The sequence below is a fragment of the Xenopus tropicalis genome, chromosome 4 (genome assembly GCF_000004195.4).
Source record: "Xenopus tropicalis strain Nigerian chromosome 4, UCB_Xtro_10.0, whole genome shotgun sequence".
Taxonomy (NCBI): Eukaryota; Metazoa; Chordata; class Amphibia; order Anura; family Pipidae; genus Xenopus; species Xenopus tropicalis.
In genome coordinates, this window is record NC_030680.2 from 59213775 (window position 1) to 59239290 (window position 25516).

Sequence of the window (25516 nt, forward strand, 5' to 3'; positions counted from 1 at the left end):
TGGTTTGCAATGGGTGAGTGGAAGTGGTCTGGCAGGAAGAGGGGCATGGAGGTTGCTGCTGGGGGTGGGGGTTAAGGGTAGGGGTGCGTAAGTGGGAGCCAAGACTGCCCAGATTAGCATGGATAAGATCAGCATGTTTATTTTAGAGCTGAATCTTTAGTTTTAATTCCTGTTAAAGGTATATTGTTCTGCTTCTGTTTCTAACCGTGTTGTAGGAAAAAAATTGACAAAGCTATAATGAATTTAAGTAGAGGAAGATATATGCTATTGTGGAATATAACAACCCCCATTACACAGCTCTAATTAAACTAGTCCGTGTGTCAACCTTTCATAGTAAAGAAAATTTAGTCAGCAAAGTCAGTGGCAGACAAAAAAGGAAAATATTGGGCAACATATAAAACAGTGTTCCAATTATATCTGTGTCATGCAGTGAGTCTTTAAAGGAACAGTAACACCAAAAAATAAGTGTATAAAAATAATTATGATATTATGTACTGTTACACCTGGTGTGTTTGCCTCAGAAAGACTACTATAGTTTATATAAACAAAGCTGCTGTGTAGCCATGGGGGCAGCCATTCAAAGGAGAAAAGGCACAGGCACACAGCAGATAACAGATAAAGCCCCATTGTATTCTACAGAGCTTATCTGTTATCTGCTATGTAACCTGTGTCTTTTCTCCTTTTTTCCAGGTTGAATGACTGCCCCCATGGCTACACAGCAGCTTATTTATATAAGCTATAGTACCGTTACTTTAGCAAATACACAACTTTACCTGTGCAGGGTAACAGTACATTATAGTTTAAATACTTTAATACACTTTCATTTTTGGCGTTACTGTTCCTTTAATTTACTTTTCTATCTGTCATACTTTAGTACCAAGGCAAGTACTATATGAAAAGGTACCATCACATTCAAGAAATTAATTTATAGTTAGTAGCTATTACAAAACACAGCAGTGCAAATTTCTGATGCATGAAAGGTTTTGAAGTAATAAAGACAAATAAGCAAAAAATACAAATATTTAGCTTTTATAATGTAAATTATCAGATACACATCATACAAAGATCAAAGTAATTTAAAAATGTTAAGAGTTTTTTTTTCTGTCTATTAACTGTTGCCCCTGAATGTCTACGGCCCTGTATTTCTCCTCCCAAATTGCCAATGTTTAGTTCTAGGTCACAAGACTGACCCCAATAGAGCTAAAACATAGGGGCACATTTACTAACCCACGAACGGGCCGAATGCGTCCGATTGCGTTTTTTTCGTAATGATCGGTAATTTTGCGAATTTTTCGGCGTCTTTACGATTTTTGCGTAAAAACGCGAGTTTTTCGTAGCCATTACGAAAGTTTTACCACTACGGAAAAGGCGCGACTTTGCGCGCAAGTGTTAACGCTACGAAAAAATCGCGACTTTGCGCAACTTTCGTAATGGCTACGAAAAACTCGCGTTTTTACGCAAAAATCGTAAAGACGCCGAAAAACTCGCGTTTTTACGCAAAAATCGTAAAGACGCCGAAAAAATCGCAAAAAATACGAATAAATCGCAAAATGTTCGTTTCCAATCGGAATTTTTCCAATTCGGATTCGAAATCGTGCCTTAGTAAATCAGCCCCATAGTGTGTGCTTCATAGCATAACAAATAGCTGTGTTTTTCTGTTTTTTTAATATTTTCATAGGTTATGCTGACCATGTTTGAGAGTGCAGTAATAATACAATTATATTATACAATGTGGACTCAGTTCCATGACTATGCCTACCTGATATCCCACCACTAGAACCACACAATCTAATAAAACAATGGAGTAAAATGATTTCATAAACTGCGAAATCTGGCTAAGGGGAGATTTGGGAAGTTCTGAATCACCTTTTTAAATGTAATGCCAGTAAATGTTTCAGTGCCATATGCAAAACTGGGTAAGGAAAGAGGATGTAAGGATGAAATGTAGCCGCTCTCGCCACAGGATACAACTCTATGGGCAGCAATGTGGCTGTTGTTGATAAAATATCAGTTCAGTTGTTTCAGTTTACCAAGCATTATGACAAGCCAAATTAAAAGAAAGTTTCAGTATGTCATGAGCAGGTTTATGGCCTGTAGAAACAAAAAGCGTGCTGCTGGGTGGCAGCTAGCCATTGTTGGATCTGCCCAAACCCTTTAAAGAATGTGTTCATAAACATATGTCATGTCAGTCAGTCATATAAGAAAAACCTCTTTGTGAAAAAGTATTAATAAGTCTCTAAATGAACATTTCTAGTAATGACAGATTCCTTTATCTTGCCTTTAACTTTGACCTTTATCCTATTCATTATTAGCTAGCCACCATTTTCCTTTGTATAATCTGGATGTCCAGAATACAGACACTGTACAGAAAGAATTTGAAACAGTATATTAATGCTTGGGTTTTACAGAATTTTTAAAATAATGGCATAAGCTAATTTAAAAAAAAAAAAAATATATATATATACATATATATATATATATATATATATATATAAATATATATATATAAACCCTTGCCAAATCTTTTTGATTTCACCTGCATTACCCAAATGTGTCCTTACTTTAGCTTAAAGAATTACTGTCATGGGAAAATGTGTTTGTTTTTTTTAATAGAGATCCACCAGCAGATTTCTGCAACTAAATCCATTTTTTAAAAGAGGAAACTTATTTTTTTATATTTAATTTTGAAATTTCACATGGGGCTAGACTTTTAGTTTCCCAGGTGCCCTCAACCAAGTGATTTGTGCTCAAATGATAGCCCCAAATCATTGGGACTATCATTATACTGTTGTTTGTAGTACAAGGTTGGACAGAAAGATGATCAGTTCAGTTTTTTTTAGGTTCAGTTTGAGGTGGTGTTAGTTCATCAAATTGGAGATTGCTAGGAGGCAGTTAGAGATCTCAGTCTCAGTTTCAACTCTTAATAAAGGAGTCAAAAAATATGTTTGAATATCATCGGCAAATGAGCGGATGCGATCTCCCTAAGTGTAGAGGGAGAACAACAACGGCCCTACATTTAGTGGAAATGGAGATGAGGTTTTGTTAACATAAGAGACAGTAAAGGATCAGTTAGTAAGGTAAGAGATATCCAGTATGCAGCCTGAATACAGATGCCAATCGAATGCATAATTTGCATCGGGAAAGAGTGGTCGACCATGTCAAATGCAACCGCTAAATCGAGGAGGATCCTTATAGACAAGCGACCTTTGGCAACCTGAAGATCACGTGTAACTCTGCACAACGCAGTCTCAGTAGAGTTTTCAGGCCAGAAACCAGATTGCAGTGGGTTGAAGAGATAATGGGTGTTAAGAAAGCTAGTAATACGGGAGTGCAGGATTGTAATTAAAAAGACAAGATGGGTCCAGCATGGCCTTTTTAAGAATAGACTAGATACAGGCCCATTTGAACAAAGAGGAGAAAGTTTCAGAAGACAGAGAAGAACTGAAGATGTGAATAGGAGCTGTAATAAGCTCAGCTGCTCAGTGTTTAAGCAGAGAAGAAGGCATGGGGCCAAGTGAGCAAGTTGTGAGATGACAAGAGAAGCTGGGAGACTTCGGAGGCCATTACAGGATGTAAAGAATTAAGACATGCAGAAGGGGATCAGGAAGGAAGAGCTGGGCTTTGTTAGTAGAGGTGGGAATCTGATTGCAGATGGACTTTACTTTGTTTTTGAAAAAAACAGCAAAGTCCTGAGAAAGTGCATAAGGTTGAGTGAATCCACTGAGGAGGGATGCAGAATGGTATTAAATTGTAAGGGTCCTAAGGAATCACAGTAAGGTGCCCAGCATTTGTGTTTGTGGTATTTTGTACCCGAGGTCTCATTATTATACATTAGTATGATGTCTAAGTGCATCTCTGTTTCTATCAGTTATCTAATGTGCCAAAGGCTTTTAATGCCATTGTAACATTTTGCAGTTGGGTAAAAAACTTTCTGTAACAACTGCAATCTCTCTGTGGTTGTGCATAAAATAATTTATTTAGAGGCTATCAAGCAGAAAATAGAAAGATAGCAAGGTGTTAAAGATTTATACAGTTTTACTAGGTGAAGCAAATGCCACACACATGCTTTGTAAATATTCATGAAAGAGCCTACATTATGCATGACCATTAAATGTGTTTGCAACATTCACTTAAAAAGAACAAGTTTGAGACTGCTCTGCAGTGATCAAACAAACAAGATGGTCCAGGTCACAAGGGTATTCTGAGCCGAATTTAAATGAGAATAATTTTACTGTCAAAAGCAATATGTGTGAGATCAATTCAAAGCATTAAATCAGTTTCTGTTCAATACATCCAAATATTCTAAATATGCATCCTCTCCATATGAATCCAGGAGGACCTGACACTAAAGTCAGCAGTGCTTAAATCCTTAAAATAGGTCAGGCAGTAATTACAGTACCCTATGCACCCCGAGAGAGTACACCTTTTTTTCTTCTACTTCTATACTGTAAATGTTGCATTGGGTTCTAATAACATGTTGGGGCGTTAATGTGCCAACACCACAGTGGTATAGTACACTTTAACGATTTATAAACTGGAGGGTCATGCAACAGACGCAGAGCCTTTTATTTACATCCACTTCACATTTTACTTCTTACTGAAGAACCTCAAAGTATCTCATCATAAGGTGTCATCCTGAAGCTCATGCTCCTGGTACTCTCCATTTACAGGGCCTATCCTGGCCTAGGGGTGTCCAGCCCAAATTGGCAGAAAGTAAGGGGTCCTGCCAACAATTAGGATGTTTACGAGACCTGTCTCTGTCACTGTGCTGATACTGACCTTAGTATGAGTTTTCAACAGGATGCTGATCCCACTAAACTCCTTTATGGAGCTAAAGATGCAAGGCTAGTTGCTCTATCCGTGGCTTTCACCATCAAAGATGAGCTCCACAGATCTGCCCTATCACAAGCTGGTCAAGCTGTTCTTGAATACTGATGATATTGACTCTCGCAGTTTCTCTGAGATAGGTTGCTTTTGGTTTCAAAACATTTACCAAGATGTGGGCCTATAAAAATTTCTATAGGTTTGATCTCCTTCCCATGGAAATTGCTTTACCTGACTGAAGTTGGGCAAACACAGCAAAGGGATGTTAGTCCAATACAATAACTAAATTTGATAGAAAAACAATAGGGATATTTATAACTGCAAAAGCACACCCCTTAGTGTTCATGCATGGTTGACTTGAGACAAGTGCAGTGTTCTTCTCAGCAGCTAGCTCCAGATTGAAAATACAGAGTGAAGTTCAGAGTACAGGGGCTGTGGACAAAGGGCAGCCCTGTTCTTAGCTCTTGCCATAGGGCAGATTTTGAGTACAGATCCATGTTGCAGACTGCTCAAACAGCTGCTCCACAAACTGCTGAAGTAGAACTTAAAAAAAAAAAAAGGAGAGATAATCTGTAGGAGCTATGGGGTGCAACACTTCTTTAAAGGCACAGCACCCTTACCTGTACTCGATAGGCCAACTCCGTTTAGGAAGGAAACAGCCAGACTTCATGCTAATAACTTTTATTACAGCCAACGGTCACTGTTCCCTTCATGCAGGCAGGCACTGGAGCACTTCACAATGATACATACAATTCTTTTCTTTTTACACAACTTCCAGTCCAGTTGTATTATCAGTACATTCACCGTTTCCCATTCTGGTATCATGGACCTAGTCCCACCTATCCGCCTAGTGGTCCAGTATCCACTATATTACCCCTCCACTCTCTTTAGTGGTCCAGTACGCCGCAGTGATACCCCTCCACTCTTCTAGGACAGGCCTTTTCCCTTCGGATTCTGGCCAGAAGCCTTCTGCACTGTTTCTAGCTGTTCCTACACTGGCACTGAATTTCCTAACTAACGGTATCCGTTGGAACCTGGTTCCTCTTTTTCCTAGTTGGGGCGGAGGTCGCCCATTCTATCTACCCTGACTGCCTTGTGCATATAATGCTCGCTATTACACCCCTCTAACCTCTGCTAACTATTCCTCTCTACCGCCCAGGTCCTGGCTCCAGTTGATAGTTGTTGACTCGACCCCACCCATCTGTCAAAGACCGTGAACCTGGGTGTGTCTGCTCCTTTTATACCCCCCTGCCTGCACTGCCCTCTGGTGTCCAGGGGACTTCATTACACTTATACAAACAAAGTAACACTTTACCCCATTCCCACATACATATTACACATATTTTTCACCTTCTTACAAATTGACAAATCATTACAGATAATTCTATGACAAACATCTCACCCTCAACACTATGGAAAACAAAGAAATGTGTTCTATGAGGGCAATCGATTGCCTTATGTAGCAAGCCAAGAAAGTTTGTTCTCAAACTTCCCTTTCTAGTTAATCTTTATCGTCTGTCTTTTGTAAACCAAAAAAATGTGTGTATGTGTTTCTGACCTGTTCCTCCATTACACAGAGGGAAAGAGGGAAATATTCTGCCTGATGAGTAAGTCCAATCCTTTAATTGTATGGAGTCTGATATACCAGTTATCCAGAAAGCTCTGAAATTTGCTTATTCTTTCTGTACTAATAAAAAAAATAATTGAACATGACCATGTTAATAGAAAAAAAAATCTCAGAATTTAAATGTTTATTATTTATTGTCCTGATTATTGTTCGGGTTTCACGAGGCTACAAAACTGAACAGTTGAGACCCAAATAGGCCTAACAAAAACCGAACTGTTCAAAACAGGTGACAATTCTAAAAACAGGTGACAATTCTAATCAGGACATGAGACAAAATGAGTGTGAAAAATATATCAGCAGGTTAATTGAAGGCCTGGAAATAGAGGTAGACAGCAAAATTGTCATCAAGAGACACTTATAGGCCACGTTTCATGCCCAGATCATGCCCAGATACTGTTGAAACAGTATGTATACTATGTATGAATATTATGAAAAGTATCCCTACCTGCCCCTCTATATTTCAAAATTCATAGCCCAAAGTCTTTAGATACTTTAAAACACTAGGGGGTACATTAATTAAAGTACAAATCTGAATCGTGAAATCCGATAATTTCTGATGATTACAAAAGTCACGAAAATTCAATTTGTTTAAATATGAAGATTTTGTACTTAGGATCCAAAATTTTCGTATTGAAACGATTGTTTATGATTGGCGATCTGAAGGTCAAAATTATCGTATCCAAACAATCGGAAGCGGCGGGAAAACCTTTCATGATTTTGGAAGCCTCCCATAGGACTGAATGCTACTCTGCAGCTCCAACCTGGCCCAAGGAAAGTCATGATAACTAAGCTTGAATTAATCCGAAACTTTCATACTCGCTGCGGCAAATACGATTTTGTCGCACAAATTGTCGCATAGTATGAAAAAGTTGCGCAAATTAACAAAAATATCGTAGAAAATACGCAAAAGGGAAAGAGCTGCAGTACACAGTGTTAAAGTTGTACTTTAATGAATGTGCCCCTAGTTGTTTTTTTCCCTTACTGAATAAGAACCCAAAAGGTATGTGTTCTTGAAAGGTATGACTGGATCATAGGTCAGGTTTTAAATCATCTTTTCTTCATGAAAACTAATATTGAATCATATATGTATCTATGAATTCATATTGTATATATATGGATACTGACCAATATTATTAGGGAAAGAGCTGCAGTACACAGTGTTAAAGTTGTACTTTAATGAATGTGCCCCTAGTTGTTTTTTTTCCCTTACTGAATAAGAACCCAAATGATCTTAATGATGAACTTCTAAAATGTATTATTAATTATTTTCTTCTATATTGTATATTAACTATTACGCAACTCACTCACTAGTTAATATTTTAAGGGAAGTATATTTCCTTTCTCTGCATGGATACTAAAACGAATTATTATTAGCACTGTTGCATCAATACCAAGTCCCATTTTAGGATAAGGAACACACGTACTAGTTCACAGTTTCTATCCGGAGAGTTATAGATGACGGACGCATAAGCACTCTGGTGGAAGGACCCCTGCAGGGTGTTTTTAGTGTGCCTGTAGAGAATGCGCTTTTTGGATTGGTAAGATCCTTGCAGGCACAACAGCGAGTGCCCAGAGCTGTCAGGTGGAGTGACATTGGTTAAGTCCTATACAGTGAAATGAGTGCCGGGATCGGGCGTCTGGTGTCTGCAGGAGTTTTTGAAGTGTCTCGCAGGTTGCGAGTCCGTAGTTTATACGGCAGAGCTGTGCTGCGAGAGGTAAGTAAAGGTAGACGTGAAACGGGAAAACCTCATAGCTGTTTATCCTCTGGCAGCTATTCCCTTGAATGAGGCTGCCTAGCAGACTTTCAGTTTTCCATAAAAAAATAGGCAAAAAAGTAAGTTCTCCTGTGTGGTTATCTGTGTAGATTTGCTGGCTTTGTACATATGTTACTATGCACAAAAGCTTATGTAAATAGAGTTTATGTTCTGTGGAACATATTGTAATTTAAAGTGTACAGTATTTCAATGTTATACATCAATTATTCCATACCGTTTGTACGTTCTTCTCTTTTAATTCCAGCAGCTAGGGTTGGGATTTTACCAGCCTGCAAGTTAAAAATTATACCTGATTCCAATGTTATTAATAGGGAATGAAGATCAATTTAGCAAGTATGGTATTTGTTTCCAGAAAAGGTGGCACCCCTGCCAGCAGCCCTCACATACATAGATATCTCAGTTGTTGTTTTGAAATACTCATTGTTTTAAATAATGGAACCATTGTGCCAAATATCTTTTGCATTTAAAAGTTTGTCAGACAAATCCTTATTAAAGTATTGCCTGGCACAATGGTCCATGCCCTCCTTACTTTGGCTGGGGATCACAAAACCTCCTTAAGAGCTGTATCTGACATATTGGCCTTCAGCTGGGAAACTGTGTTCAATACCATTTAGATCAGGCTCATATGTTAGAGACCTGCTAGGTTCTGATTCATTGGACCTGAACATGATCTAAATATACCCCCAGCTCAACCCTCTACCCAATTTTCTGCAGGAAACAGGGTTTGATGTTATCACCAGCATAAAGAATAGATGAAATGTTGAAGGTGGCGAAGTGAAAATCAACCCGCTTTCCTACTTTCCACCTTCTTGTGATCTATATACCTCACCCACTATAGAACTTTGTTGCATACTCATTCATAAAGAAGCTGCCACACAGGTCTTTTATGTATTTATCTTTCTTTAAGTGTGCAGGTAGGAGCATCACTACCCATATCTGCCAGTCTTGGAGATGGAATCCATGTTTATCTTCCGTCTTTTGTAAACCACCAAAAGGTATGTGTTCTTGAAATGTTCTTGCTATACAGAGAGGGAAAGGTATGACTGGATTATAGGTCAATAGGTCAATTTTTTTTATATTCTACAGATGGCCTAGTGCCAGTACAGACACTTGCCTAGGAAACAGGGCAGACTTTTGGAAAACACATTGGCCTTAATTTGGCCAGTCTGTTGGACAACAGTAGCACTGATCTTTTTTTTTTTCAGCAACACATTTACACAATGATTTACAGAGATTTTACTGCATTCAAATCAGTCCCTGTACCAGTTGATCTTAGGGCTGTGACAAACGGGGAGATTAGTCGTGGCGGCGCGATTTGCCGAAGTCGCCGAAGTTTCCTCTCAAGACATTTTGGGGAGATTAGTCGACTGTGACAAGGAAGATTTGACATGCGGCGACTAATCCCCCCGTGTGTCACAGCCCTTACAGTCTAATCACAATTTTGTCAGGAGCCAATTAACCTACCTATATGTTTTTGGAGTTTTGGAGGAAACCAGAGTACCTGGTGTAAACCTACTGAGACACTGGGAGAACTTATTAGATCTGTGCTTATAAGTGCTCTATCTGGAATTAAACTCAGGACCCTATAAATAGCCTTTTAGTCTAGCACATTTATTTTGTTTATTTATTTATTTTTGCTACAGGTTTTGAAAAATACTTTCAGAAGAATGAGAAGGATTCAGGTTCTGGGAAAGCGAGTCCTGAAGGAACTGGTAAGCAATGATTGCCATTTATATAGTATCACCACTAGAGGGAAGTAGACCTAAGCTTTTTTTTTTTTTTTTTTTTTTTTTGCACTGTAGGTAATGCAAAGGAGGAAGAGACAAAAAAAACTAGTGGGGGCCACAATAACAGGAGAGATGGAAATAAAGAGGAGTCTGCATGGTGGCGTAGACTTCAGAAGGTGTGTACTTAACAAAATAATAGAGAAATCTTACATGAAGGACATTCATTTTATGCAGTTTTTCTGCCGTTTAGCTACAATTTTGAATGGCCAGAATTGATTTGTCCCTCAACTGACTATGCTGGTTGTAGACAATACTTTACAGAAAAGTAATCATCAAGTTGTCTATTTTAATGTGCTTACTTGCTGTACACAAATAGCCAGCCAAATAACAGTTTACCAGATAACAAAAGATCAAGAGTCTAAAGGTTGCCATACACGCTGCCAAATTGAGTCAAATCCCCGATGGGCATGCCCAATCGATATCTGGACGAAAATCGACCAAGTGTCAATCAGGCGGGTTTCATTGTCCTGTTGGATCAGGGACCGCATTGGCTCGTTGATTTGGTCCTCAATACAATGGTTCCTAGGCCTGCCGTAAATAGCCCCTCTGGTGGACATATCGGGAGGTGGGCCAAACGTGTGGATCTCTGCATGTATGGTCACCTGAACTTGTATCAGGTTTTATTTTTTATTCAAAGGTTTTATTGTTAATCCAACATATTACATTACAGGTATGGCAGTTTAGACCTTATTGTAGGGAGCAGCAAGATAGTCTGATAATTTAGCATGACACATATGACAATATGGTAGCATAATGTATACAAAGTAGTTATGGATAGTATAGCCATTCTATCCTTCACATCCACTTTTTACCATTTTTAATTATAACAGTTTTTCCAGTGCTACTTAGTTCTGTTACCATGCTCAGCCAGTTTTTAAACATTGGAGGGATTCTGGCCTTCCAGTGCAGTGTTTTAAGTCTGCTTACCTGGAACAGTGCTCTAATAATCAGGGTTCTGCCATGAGCAGATACTGTACCTTTGGTTTAAATGACTAACAAGCATAGTGCAGGGTCAGGATTTAGTTGGGATTTAGTTATTCTGGACATGTACTCTAGTACACGTGCCCAAAAGTTATTTAGCAAGGAACAGGGTAGATCGTATTGAGCCTTCTTCTTTTATAGTATTCTCTGTCCAGAACATATAGCCTATGCTTCTAGAGAAACAAATGTTGGGGCTTTCCACTGTGTATCTAGCAACCCTAATTGATCTTCCTATCTGGATTTTAGGAAAGAATACTAAGGGAAAGGTATAGAAAGATTTTTTTCCAAATAAATTCTAGACAGTATTCCCTTAATAGGGTAGTCTGTCAAAATTAGAGCTATAGATGATGTAGTGGTTCATACATATAAAGTTTTGCTCTCAAGTGTCACCAATTACTTTCTAAGAAAGGGATCAGAATTTGCCATCCTTATAATTTTGATATTGCACTACAGGGTGACTTCCCATGGGATGATAAAGACTTCCGTAACTTAGCAATTTTGGCTGCTGGGATTGCCAGTGGATTTTTATTTTTTTATCTACGAGACCCTGGCAGAGAAATCAACTGGAAGGAATTTGTGCACCTGTACTTGGCAAGGGGTGTGGTAAGTAGAAAATTACACACTAAGGGGCAGATTTGCCAATGCACAAACGCTCGGAGCGTTCATTTGATTCGTATTTTCACCACATTTTTCAACGCCTGCGCGACTTTTTCAACGCCTGCGCGACAAATCAGAAAGGTTTTCCCGCTGTTTACAATTGTTTTGTACGAAAATTTCATGACTTTTGGATCGCCAATACGATATTATCGTGACTAACACGTTTTTTCGTAATCATTTTCCTGATATTTGCGAAATTTTTCTTCAGAAATTTTCGTATCCAATCTGAATTTTTCCCATTCGGGATTTGAACTCGTGATTTGATAAATCTGCCCCTTAGAATGAGAATTCTTGTGCATGCAGTTATACTTTCATTATGTGATTAAATGTGATTATGATTAAAAGAAAAAAAAAAGCATTCATTATTTCCAGTCCCTAAATAACCCAACAAGGACTCTAACTAGTTTATTTTCATGTAAACATTAGGATATCCATATGTGCAAAATGTCATTGTCACACAGCAATTTAGGTTGAAAAATACACACCTCCAACAAAACCCTTGCACCCTTCCTTAAATAAAATGTAGCCAGTTCCAGAGGAAACTAAAAAAAATTATCTAACCATATGGTAAAACCTAGAGATTGTTGTTGTAGTCTGGATGTGGCCCTAAATTCTTTTTTCATAAGCCCTCATAACCCTGCCCATAAGTTTAATTCACATAGTTTTAATATTCTTCACTAATGAACACCTGGTATTGAATTATTGGTCTACAAAATGGAAAATTCTGGAAAGCACTGTTATTATAGAATGCCTATATTAATCTTGACCTGATAAAAAAGATACATAGAGTTTCCTTTAGCAAAGGGTGAAACATTTATCTAGGTGAATTATTCTCCTGGGTGTGGGTGAAAATAAATACAGATGATGGCTAAGTCATACAGAGATTCTGTTTGTTTACCCATCTTTTGCTATCGCTTCTCAGTGTGCCTTTCCATGTACTTTGTATCCTTTCTTGCAGGTGGATCGCCTTGAGGTTGTGAACAAGCAGTTTGTTAGAGTGATCCCTACAGCAGGAACCACTTCCGAGGTGTGAGCTGTACATTGTAATAACTAGCATCTGTAAATGGCAATAACTAGCAAAAATAATTGCTTTGACATATACAGTGTAGGAACACAGATCTCACCCAGCTATATTTTCTTTGGTTGTCACAATTGTTTATAGAAAAGTGTACCCAATGTTTTCTTTCAAATAATAACATTCTTTCTTAAAGCATCCTACACGACTTTATGTACCATAAGATTTAATTAGATTTTACCACAGTGACTGGTGTATTTGATCTTACAAAAAAAACATTGGCTCTCTTCTAGGTCAGTGAAAAATGTGAGGTTGAAAATATATCCCTATAAATATTTTTGTGACACTGCTATAGAATAGGTGGTTCTTTTCATTCTGTAACAAAACTCTTTGTTAATAATGCAGCTTCATATTTTTATAGTAGCTAATAAAAACAGAATATATGGAACACCATAGCTACCATAAGCTTTTTAGAGTAGCTTTGATATCTATAAAATGTAACTGTGCATGTGATTTACAGAAATATGTGTGGTTTAACATCGGCAGCGTAGACAGCTTTGAGCGCAACCTGGAGAATGCACAAGATGAGTTGGGTATAGAACCAGCCCAGCGTGTGTCTGTCATTTATTCCTCTGAGAGTGATGGGTAAGTATAAACCTTCCTAGTAATATTGTTATATAGGTTAAACATGGCAGCTAACACCAAAGACACCTTTTAGCTTTTTATATAGGAAATTTTGTGATCTCTAGTGGATGCTGGGGTTATATTAGCTAATGAGTGATCTGTTTATTAACTAAAATAACTACACAAAACACAGAAAGAAATCGCCAGCGGCTCGGTCTAACCCACGCTGTAGCGTTGACCAGCTGCTAGAAACACCCTTGTGCCAGCGCTCGGTCTAACCCACATTCTGGAGTTGACCAGCTGCCAGAAATGATAAAAAGCAATTGATTATACACAAAGAGAAAGAAAGATTGGCAGCGCTTAGTTTGCCTTTAAAAATAATTTTTACAAAAAATGAGGTATGAGTACCACACTTTGGCCAAAATATGTAAGCTCACGTGCCACTCATTGTACGTGAGTCCTACACTGTCTAATGACTTTGAGTCTGTGATGCAATTAAAATAAAGTCCCCCAGCAAACAATGTGACTGAGTAGTAAGACCCTGTTGCACCTACCTTTAGCTCAAAAAGGCTCTAGTGGAAAAGCAGGGAGCTTTTAAGCCCCAGCTCATTAGCACACACATGAAAGTGATTCATTGGTTTAAAGGCTACATAGCAGCTAGAAGCAAAATTTGTCCCTGATAATGTTCTGTTTAATACAATATATATAACTGAATTTAATTTTTTCCTGTCTGCCTTGGTTTTCTGCAGATCCTTCCTAATGAGCTTAATACCAACACTTCTGTTGGTAGGCTTCTTGCTCTTTAGTCTGCGTAGAGGTGCCATGGGACCTGGCCGGGGTGGCAGAGGTGGGGGATTATTTGGTGTTGGAGAGACAACTGCAAAGATGTTAAAAGGAAACATTGATGTAAAGTTCAAGGATGTGGCTGGTTGTGAAGAAGCAAAGCTTGAGATCATGGAATTTGTGAATTTCCTCAAGAATCCGAAACAATATCAGGATTTAGGTGCCAAGATCCCCAGGGTGAGAATTGGGGCTATATTTTGGTTGTAACTTCAAGTTGCTGTGGCAGCAGCACAATTTAATTGCCAAATTCATCTGTTCCTCTTTCCTTTTTATATATTCCTTTTCCTATATTTCCTTCTATAATATATATTATTCAATATTTCTTTGTAACTTAGATTTTTATTTGTCAATTTTAAAGATCCACACAGTTTCTATTATTCAATATTTATATGCAGTCTGTATGTTTGAGGTATAGACCTATTTATTTTTCAGTGCTAAAGAAAATGTTGGTACTTTATAAATACCTGTCAATAACAATAATTTCTAGCATACCTTAACTTGCTATTATCTCTCTGCCTTATTTCTAGGGAGCAATGCTTACAGGTCCTCCAGGTACTGGGAAGACTCTTCTTGCAAAGGCTACAGCAGGAGAAGCCAATGTGCCATTCATTACTGTCAATGGATCTGAGTTCTTGGAGATGTTTGTTGGAGTTGGGCCAGCAAGGGTAAGGGCAACATGGGAAGCACACATTTCCAAGTCAAATATGTCTTTATATTATGTGATCTTTGTGAATTGAATTATTACATTCCTTATTTTGGACCTAATGCAGGTACGGGACATGTTTGCAATGGCTAGAAAAAATGCTCCTTGCATCTTGTTTATTGATGAGATTGATGCAGTTGGCAGAAAGCGCGGAAGGGGAAACTTTGGTGGCCAGAGTGAGCAAGAGAATACCCTAAACCAGCTCTTAGTGGAGATGGATGGTAAGAGATATCTATTGTGAAATAAGTTTTTTTTAGGTACCAAAGCAAAATTGGAACAATATGTCTTTTTTATGGAGATATATCTATAACATCCAGTGATTGAATGTCTTCAGTCTGTTTTTTGTGTAGTTTTCAAATATGTATTAAAAAAAATATTCAGTACATTCATTGCTCAGCCTCTTTAGTACATTCACTAAAACTGGAAATTGACTGTCCTGGTCAAATGCCAGCAGCAAGATCTTGTTTCCAAACTTGCCATTCTGTTACCTACATGTTGAAACTCATGACCTAGAAAGGAACTGATTTTTTTCTCTCTCTTCATTTGTATTTTGAGTCCGGGTATATTTACAAACTCTTACATATTCTGTGCAGCCTCTTACTTTGTAAGCAGACACTCAATAAAAACCAAAATTCATAATTATTTCTGTTTTGCCGTTTAGGCTTTAACTCAAGCACAAATGTTGTCATTCTTGCTGGCACGAATCGTCCAGACATCTTAGACCCCGCTCTTATGAGACCCGGACGCTTTGATCGTCAGATTTATATAGGTAAAACATTTTAAGGGAAGGGGAAGTTGTACTCACCACTAAATTTTAAACTATTAGGCAGAGGTGCAGTGAAGCTGTGACCACAAAATTCATATAGACAGCAACAAAAGATCCTCTGCACTCACCCATTATCAATATATATAGGACATTTAGGCATTCTGTGCATTAAGCTACCAAGCAATGCCCTCCCCTTTAAGCAAATCAGGGATTGTTTGTCTATATATTGCAGTATGCTTCAAGCTGGCCAACTACATCAGACATGCCCGATGTGGCCAGTCCTACACTCACTTTTATCTGATTCATTAAGAATTCTGTTGCTTTAATATGCATTTAACAAAGGGACTAACTCTCTTTCAAGGTTAAAACCTCCAAATGGTTACCCTTTTATTGGTTCCATTGGGATCACCTGACTGTAGCTGAGAAGTGTGGAGCTACAACATGGAACTGGCCACTGCTCCTGTATAAACTATAGCAAAATATACAGAAGCAGTGGCTAGCTCCATGTTGTAGCTCACACCCTTCCCAGCTACAGTCAGGTGATCTCAGTAGTTGAGAGTAGAAAATGCAGTCTCTTTAGATGGATCAAAAAAGTCTATAACAACTGTTTTTTTTTGTTTTTTTTTTTATATATTTATGCTGCTTCTTTACCATTTAACATAGTTTACATAAATTCCCCTTGTTACATTTTTTTTTCTATGATGATATCTGTTATTGCACAATGCCACATCAAAAGTAACCCTTTCAATTTCTACTTCTTTATTTCAAAAACAATAAAACTTTTTGTGAGTGTGTCTTCCATTTCATTCTAATGTCAGGCCCCCCAGATATCAAAGGGAGAGCTTCCATATTTAAAGTTCACTTACGTCCCTTAAAGCTGGATGAGAGTGTCAGTAAGGAGGCATTGTCCCGAAAACTGGCAGCTTTAACTCCTGGATTTACTGGTAGGTGCTTCTACTATGAACATGTGTGCCTAGTGTCTATTGTTGTTTCTTACAATTTGTTAGTTCATGTTGCCACTATCAACTTATGTTGTGCAATTTAGGTGCTGATATTGCCAATGTTTGCAACGAGGCTGCCTTGATTGCCGCACGATACCTAAAAGATTATGTGGTGGAAAAGCACTTTGTACAAGCCATTGAACGTGTTATTGGAGGTGAGTTTGTATACATTTGTGGATGCTGCAGGCAGAACATGTAATAAAACATATAAAAATATGTATTTGCAGGCTTTTAAAACCATATGCAAACATGAGATCAGTAATTTAGTGGTTCCTGTAGACCTGGGGGTAGTGACCACTGGTTTTTTTTTTTTTTTTTTTTTTTGAAAGGTGCATTTTATTAACTTTTCATACAAACAAAACACAAAATAACACATTTAACAATGCAATGGGGAAGACGCATTAGTCTTTCTTTTCCAGGTCTACCTTTAACATTATTACTAACATTGAATGGATAGGTATGACATTACAGAGAGTGTGTGTGTATCTGGCAGTAGTTCCAGCATCTTAAGTCCATCACCCTACTAAACTACGTATTCAGGGTGTGGCAGAACAAGTTGGGAAGACATTGGGGTGCTTACTATGTAACTGGGAGCGGGATCACTCAATTACAGTGACCACTGTTTTTGATTAGGTTTGCTGCAGTTGTTCCATTTGATAGAGGATGCCTCTTTTATCACTTGTGGGGTCCTCTACTTTGTCATTGTATGGCCTTGCATATGTACCAGTAACTTTTTTCCGTCTTGAAGCATATCTGAATAGTTTGGCTGTCCACGTGTCTAGCTAAATTACACACACTTTAGTTTTCTGCCCATCAGACTGAGAAAGTGGATGGCAGGCCCGGACTGGCAATCTGTGGATTCTGACAAATGCCAGAGGGGCTGTTGTATGATGCCATAGAAAGTTACTATTTAGTTTTCTGGTGGGGAGCTGTATGGGCCTCTGTACACATATATCAGGGCCTATTTTGAATCCCGGTCAAAGCCTTGTGGATGGCAAGGGAATCTAACTTTATTAGTTCAAGCATTTCATAACATGGTATTGCATAAGTTTTGCCTTTTTCTGGTGGGCTTCCCTCTGATAGTAACCAATAGTTTTGCACAGGCCTAGAGAAAAAGACTCAGGTCCTACAACCTGAAGAGAAGAAGACAGTGGCTTATCATGAAGCTGGACATGCTGTGGTTGGGTGGTACTTGCAGCATGCTGACCCTCTGCTCAAGGTATTTTAAATAATGTGATATGTAAGATGTGTTAATGGTGGCTTTACTTATCAGTCAATTTTTATCAAAATAAAGGCTAAGTAGGAACATTATTAGACTGTGGCTTATGGAGCCTTAGGTAGGTGCACTTTTCTTAGTCATGTTTTTTTCTGTGCCTCATTGTATAGAGCTGAACAATTTAGGGTATTGTGCTGTGTTAGAATAAAGTATATAGGAAGTCCGAACATATAGTATTTGGGCACTGTTTTAATCATTTATTAAATGTTACATTTTAGCTAACACTTGCTAAGAATAAAAAATTCAACCAAGTTCAGAATGGATACAAAGTATTCTCTCACTTATCCAAACTATACTGTTGTGCCAATTACACACCACCACCACCAATTACAAAATGATGGCCAGTGGGGCATTCTGTAAATTATTCACCATTAACCTGTGTTAAACCGCTGTGTCCCTTACAAGTACCAACAACTAATCTCCATGTTATCCCCACAGACCTTGGTTACATTTTTCTATCCTCAGCTAATGTTAGTTTTAATTATACTATTAAAAGTTCTGTTTTAACTTGGTGACCCATAACTATATGTGCTGGCTTCGTACGTACGTACGTACGTACGTACGTACGTACGTACGTACATACATATATACCCTTACATATAAGGTGCGCTTTAAGTTTATCATACTGCCAGAACTTTAGTTTTTGCTGTTAGAAGACAATTCTCTGACCCAATCTCTTTAAAAATTGTGGTGTGTTACTGTTAACTTTTGTATATATAAACAACCGCAAAAAATCCTCTGCACTCACCCATTATCAATATGTAGAAATAGGACATTAGGACATTTCTGTGCATTCAGCTACTAAGAAATGCCTTCCCTCCCCACCCCAAAAAGAGGGATTGTTTGTCCGTACATTGCAATATACTTCAAGCTGGCCAACTACGTCAAAGTCATCCCTTCTGGCCAGTCCTACACTGACTGACCTATATAAGTAATTTAAGATTAGTACTGAGCAAAGGGATTAAGTTTTAACTTCAACATGCTTGCTTATAAGGTTAAAACTCCCATATGGTTGCCCTTTTATTGGCTCCATTGGGATCACCTGACTGTAGCTGGGAATAGTGGGGGCTACAACATGGAGCTGGCCACTGCTCCTGTATAAACAATAACACAAGAAAAAAGGAAAGTTGTGCTCAACCACTAAATTGTAAACCATTAGGCGGGGGTGCAATGAGGCTGTGACCACAAAATACATTTAAACAACCTTTGTATATAGATGCACCTATGCATTACAATAACAGTGACATGTGCAACAATCCCAAAATTAAATCCTTTATCATTTTTTTCTAATTTTCTCTTATCTTAGGTGTCCATAATTCCTCGGGGAAAGGGCTTAGGATATGCCCAGTACTTGCCAAAGGAGCAGTACTTGTATACACGAGAGCAGTTGTTTGACCGCATGTGTATGATGCTGGGGGGCCGTGTATCAGAACAGCTGTTCTTTAGTCGCATTACCACTGGGGCACAAGATGATTTAAAAAAAGTCACACAGAGTGCATATGCTCAGGTATGGAATTTTGAACTTTTTAGAGTAGGCTTAAATGTATATGTTAGGCCTAAATACCATATATACTCGAGTATAAACCGATCCGAATATAAGCCGAGGTACCTAATTTTACCTAAGAAAACTGAAAAAACGTATTGACTCGAGTATAAGCCTAGGGTGGTAAATGAACCCGCTAATGTTAAGTTTCAGTAATCAAATAATTAATCAAGGACACTTAGGGGCTGATTTACTAATCCCCGAATCCGAATGGGAAAAATTCGGATTGGAAATGAACATTTTGCGACTTTTTCGCGATTTTTTTCGTAGCCGTTACGACTTGCGCGAATTGTCGCGACTTTTTCGTAGCCGTTACGATTTGCTCGTATATTGTCACGACTTTTTCGTATTGGGCACTCGTAAACGGCGGGCAAAACTTTCAGACTTTGCATGATTTTGGAAGCCTCCCATAGGACTCAATGGCACTCTGCAGCTCCAACCCGGCCCAAGGAAAGTCTCCCATAGGGCTCAATGGCACTCTGCAGCTCCAACCTGGCCCAAGGAAAGTCTCCCATAGGGCTCAATGGCACTCTGCAGCTCCAACCCGGCCCAAGGAAAGTCTCCCATAGGGCTCAATGGCACTCTGCAGCTCCAACCCCGCCCAAGGAAAGTCTCCCATAGGACTCAATGGCACTCTGCAGCTCCAACCTGGCCCAAGAAAAGTCACGATACTGAAGCTTGAATGAATCCGAAACTTTCGTACTCGGCGGGAAGGCTACGAAAAAGTAGTGACAATTCGCGCAAGTCGTAACGCTACGAAAAAGTCGCGACAATTTACAAAAAAGTCGTAATGGCTACGAAAAAGTCGCGACAATTTACGAAAAAAATCGCAAAATACCGATCATTACGAAAAAACCGTATTCGGGCGTTTTTCGGCGTTCGTGGATTAGTAAATGTGCCCCTTAGAGTGACCCCTTGTGAACTTGTCATAAACATATAATGTTGACAGCTGCAGATTTAAAAATGTTAAGACTCTTGGTATCCCCTTAATGATGTGTGGAGTTATGCTGGCCATACATAGATGAACAGTGTCTGCCAAATCAGTGGCCTCACCAATTGATATTTGGAAAAAGGTCAGGTACCTTTTGGAAGTTAATTTGAAGTCCCGTAGGCCAATGACTGCATTGAGCTTTTGGTGTAGTCTTTTCCCAACAGTTCTTATTAGGCACTATTGTGATCTGATCTTTAGTGTGGGGCCAAATGATTCTGTCTGCAGGTTTGGTTAAACACCTGGTTGGTCAAACTGTGCAGATTTGCCCGCGTGGAAGTTCGTGACCCACCCGCACCCACCAAAAAAAGATGCACACTCACAAATCTGGCATCCTCACTGGCCACATCGTTAAGGTTGCTGCGCTGCCTGGAGGTTTCTGTGACTGCAAGCACTCCAACGTGAGTGAGTGTCCAGGGCCGCATGTGTAACCATGCGTGCGCACGTGCGTTCGTGTGCACGGAAGTTCATTGGAGTGCTTGCAGTCACAGCACGTTCATGCGCACGAATGCACGTGCGCAAACTTACGCGCACACGATCGCATGGTTACACGGCCCTGGACACTCACTCACGTTGAAGCGCTTGCAGTCACAGAAACCTCCAGGCAGCGCAGCAACCTTAACGATGTGGCCAGTGAGGATCCCAGATTTGTGAGTGTGCATCTTTTTTTGGTGGGTGCGGGTGGGTGTCACGAACTTTCGCGCACGCGTGCACAAATCTGCACAGTTTGACCAACCAGGTGTTTAACCAAACCTGACTGACAGAATCATTTGGCCCCACACTAAAGATCACGGTTACACACGGCCCTGGAGGGGGGGGGGATGGGGTGCATATACCGACTCTAGTATAAGCCGAGGTTGAGTTTTTCAGCACATTTTTCGTGCTGAAAAACTCGGCTTATACTCGAGTATATACGGTATATCCGTATATTTAGCACTCCGTATGCAAACAACAGTTTGTGATTGTAAATGACTGCTATTAAGTGAAGTCATTAGTAATCAATGTTTATTCTTTTCAGAGCTGACACTTTCCATGTTAGATAACCATATCCTAAATCTCATGTATTGTTCCTTTTCTTTAGATTGTGCAGTTTGGAATGAGTGAAAAGCTGGGGCAGGTTTCCTTTGACCTTCCACGTCAGGGAGAAATGCTTGCAGAGAAACCTTATAGTGAGGCAACTGCAGAGCTTATTGACCAGGAAGCCAGGAACCTTATCAACTCTGCATATGAAAGGACCCTGGAGCTTCTTACAAGGTGCAAGGACCAAGTAGAGAAGGTAAATAAAACAGTGAGTCGCAAGGGACTGAGGATAACATAAATCTCCCTAAATTTTATCCTTTATTTGTAATAAAACCGTGTAGGTCCTACAAGTCTTGATCCTTTCATTCGTTTCTAAGCTGGTGTGGTCATTTCAGCATTTATTGTCTGTATGGTGTAGGCAGCTCCTTCTCCATCATATTTTGCTGCTTAGTCTCGCCAAGACAGATAAGTTCAGTGTGTGAACCCTGTAAGTCCTGTCCTTTCTTGAACATTAAGAGAAGAGTAGGCCAGCAGCTGGAAGAAGAGAGAATCACATTGCTTTTTATCAGTACATATTTATTCATATTTATTCTGCACTGGCCCTATTCTAATCTCAGTTTTAACACAACATAGATTTGATCTTTATTATGGAGTATGATGTGGAAACCCTATTAAGCTAACAAAATGTTATTGTGCATCAGCATTCCTCTCAACCTCTATTTACTATAGATATTTTTATATCTTACAGGTAGCAAAGCGCTTGCTGGAAAAGGAAGTGCTGGAAAAATCTGACATGATTGAGTTACTGGGTGCAAGACCTTTCCCTGAAAAATCTTCATATGAAGAGTTTGTAGAGGGTACTGGAAGCTTGGAGGAGGACACCTCTCTCCCTGAGGGCCTAAAAGACTGGAATCAAGAGAGAGAGGATGAGCAGGAGCTCAAAAGACAGGAAAATACCTCTTAATCTTTAAGCTGGAATCTGTTCAGAAGCACTCTGCATATGTGTGGTCATCCCTTTTTAAAGGGCTGTGACTATTCAAGGGACAACATTTGTTCCTCCCCTTGATCTTACCAGCAGTGCCTCAGTATTGTTTCTGTAAAGAAATTATTTCATTTAGTGCTTTATGCACTAACTGCAGTAATGCAGGGATTGTATTGTGTAGTTGGGTGAGTTTAGAACAGTGGGCAGTTACTGCTGTCTGATCCCTGGTGATGCAGGTAATAGTTCAGGGTGTTCCGTGGTGCTGCATTTTAACATTTCCACAGTGGCAGTGGTTATGTGTTACACTGCCTCCTGAACAGGTCAGAACCTGAGCTCTGCTTCCTTTGTTACACCAAAGAACGTGGGGACTGCAAGATGGAAAGCCGAAGTATAAGTTACATGGTGTTTATAAATACAAATTGTTTATACAAAAAAAGCCTGTCTCTTGTTCTTGCACTAATCCATTCCGAAGCAATATTTTAGTTTCAAAATCCATGTGATACTGTACTGCAGGGTCTAGAAAATGCAAATTATCTGTGACACACTGTGAGAAAATGTATATTTCTGAGCATTTTACAGTAGATTTTGGAGTTTGGCTGCTTGCCTGCTTAACCTCAGCATGGCAAAATCTGGTTAAAAGCATTTTGTTTCTTTATCATGTGAGTTAGGATGTGTTAAAACCCTGTAATGCCAAGCAGAAAAGTCACAGAAAGGTGATCAGCCCTGATGGCAAACAGTAAGTATCCTTCCAGTGTGTCCAGTCAGTCACACTACACAAAAATATGATCAAACAACATCAGCATTGGAAGTGTCAAACATGTCTAATTATTAACTGTTAGAACAAGTATTAAAGCTAAAATTTGCTGAAGAGAGGTGCCACTGAGGCTCCAATTTCTTGCAAAAGAACCTCTTCTACATAAGAACCTCTGTGCACTTTTCATTCCTCATATAAATAATAGATAACACTGCTTTGTACAATCTCTGCTTCTGATACTGGCTAAACTCCACTTTGTAGTAAAAGCACATTTTGTTTTACTCAAGCAGAAACCAAGCACTTTGTGCCTGAAAACATTTCTTTTCTCTCCTGTTGAGATGTTCATGAATAAATCATCCTTCCTTCCGGACACACAAGGCATTTTTCTACCTCAAAAAGACAGGGACAGTAATTATTTATTAGGCTCATTTGCTCTTTTTTTTAAAGGGTTACATCTAATTGACTAAGTGGAAACAAAGAAGGGTATTCCAGAGTTTCACTGCAGATTTGGGCAGAATAGGCTTGCAGTAATATTGGTTACAGCTTCTGTTAATAGGCAATTGTTTGCAAACTGGACACTGCCTGTTACTGTCAGACTCAGCCCTGCTGGAAGTCAGGCTTTTGTTTTCATCTTTTATTCTGTGTTTAGTTCCTCAGATTTTGGCTTTTATCAAATAGTTAAGGCACAGACTTCCTAAATTTGTTCTTGACAAGAGCCAAATAACATGACTCATTGCTTTTCAGTCCTGATAATCCTATTGCTTGGGGTTTTAGCCTTACATGAACCCACTTTGCTTAAAATTATGTACGATTTGAGGTTGCCTGGCAAGATTCAGTCTCCCTCTTTTTCTCTTTATATTATATTTATAATGTGTGTGTCTGTTAAGCATAATTTTGTCTTTTTGCTTGTTATTCAATTTTCATTTTGTTTTTATTTGTTCAGTTGAATTATGCAAAATGAGCACTAAGGAGCATAATCATAGGGCTTGTTTTGTACTTGCATGTATATTACGTTGTATATTGCAGTTGTATTATTAATGCAACATGCATACTTAATGCTTAATTCAACTGGCTTCAATCGTATTTTTGTTGCCTTGTTTGCTGCATAATGTTTACGTCAGATATAGCTTTGTTTGAACCAATCCATTACAATGTGGATTTTGGATACATAGACAGGATCAACTAGTAAATGTCTTGTATGTGGATTCACTGTACCTTGTCCTGCTTCCAGTTCTACAGTGGTTTATAGACCCCTGCTGCAGAGAAGCAAAGAATCCTTGTAATTAGTAGCCTGGTGTTCCCGATAATGCTGTGCTTCAGACAGCAGATTTCTTTGGTCAAACAAGTTGCCCTGAGTGCTGTGGAAGCTGCCCTTATATTAGCTAATCAAGTACATCCTTTATTCAATGGACCAAAATCAGATGCTAAAGTTATCCGTTAATTACCCTTGTATTGGCATACTATCATCTCCCTATACAGATTCTAAGACAATTGTAGGCTGAACTGAGGGCACTGGCATTTATATGGACACAGAACCTTTGTTAAAAGGCTAAGAAACTCCTAAAAAACCTGTCTAAATAATAGTCTACCAGGGCCCCTTGCTATTTCACCCCAAAACCTACTTTTACTGCAGAAATCCTCATGAAATTCAGTCATGCTTTGAGGTATGTGGCTGCCACATTGGTAATTTCACCAATATAATCCTCTAGCACAGTATATTCAGTCTCCACAATTGTGCACAGAATAAGTAATTCTGTATGGCTTGTGCGCATGTGCAGGTTCTCATTCACAAAGTATATGGGAAAGTGCTGTCATGGCAAAATGCATCACTGCTATATGCATGAGCCCTACTCTCCTCTTGCTTTGGATTCTCTAGACTTTTTGGGGTATGGCTCACTGAAGTATTTCAGCTTCTGATACTTATGGCATTCTCATACCTCCCAACTCTTCTGAGTTTGGAGCAAGAATGATACTAAAACATACATTCAGTTGAATTAACATACATGAGAATATTTAAGCGTGTCTAAGATCTACCAACCAATTTGTCTGTATATAAGCCAGGTAGAGAGAGATTATGGCAAGTACTGTAAATAAAATTTTATTTAGCAAAAGTCTTTCACCTTTGTAAAAATCCAACACACATTAATAGAACATTCTTTGCCATAAACTTAAAACAAAAAATGTGCAGCTGAATAGATATTCACCTCAGAATCATAGGCAGTGATGCCTATAAACCCTACAGTTGCTTTTATACTTCTTTATATGATGTCACACATAGTACTGGCAGAAGACTTAACTCCTATTGGCCGTGTCTCCTTGAAGTCTGACACTGCTTCCTGGGCCTGTGACA

General features: G+C 39.0%; 1 protein-coding gene across 1 annotated transcript; it reads left to right on the plus strand.

Moving 5' to 3' along the window:
• The first annotated feature begins 8024 nt into the window (after window positions 1-8024).
• afg3l1p (AFG3-like AAA ATPase 1, pseudogene) lies at window positions 8025-24234 on the plus strand. Its single transcript, NM_001015906.3, is given in 17 exon segments — window positions 8025-8166; window positions 9134-9221; window positions 9870-9938; window positions 10029-10129; window positions 11448-11597; window positions 12610-12678; window positions 13187-13311; window positions 14040-14310; window positions 14661-14798; window positions 14904-15057; window positions 15498-15605; window positions 16421-16546; window positions 16648-16758; window positions 17707-17822; window positions 19186-19386; window positions 21492-21686; window positions 22179-24234. Coding segments are annotated over 17 exon segments (2337 nt in total). The 5' UTR covers window positions 8025-8067; the 3' UTR covers window positions 22395-24234.
• Window positions 24235-25516: the final 1282 nt, after the last annotated feature.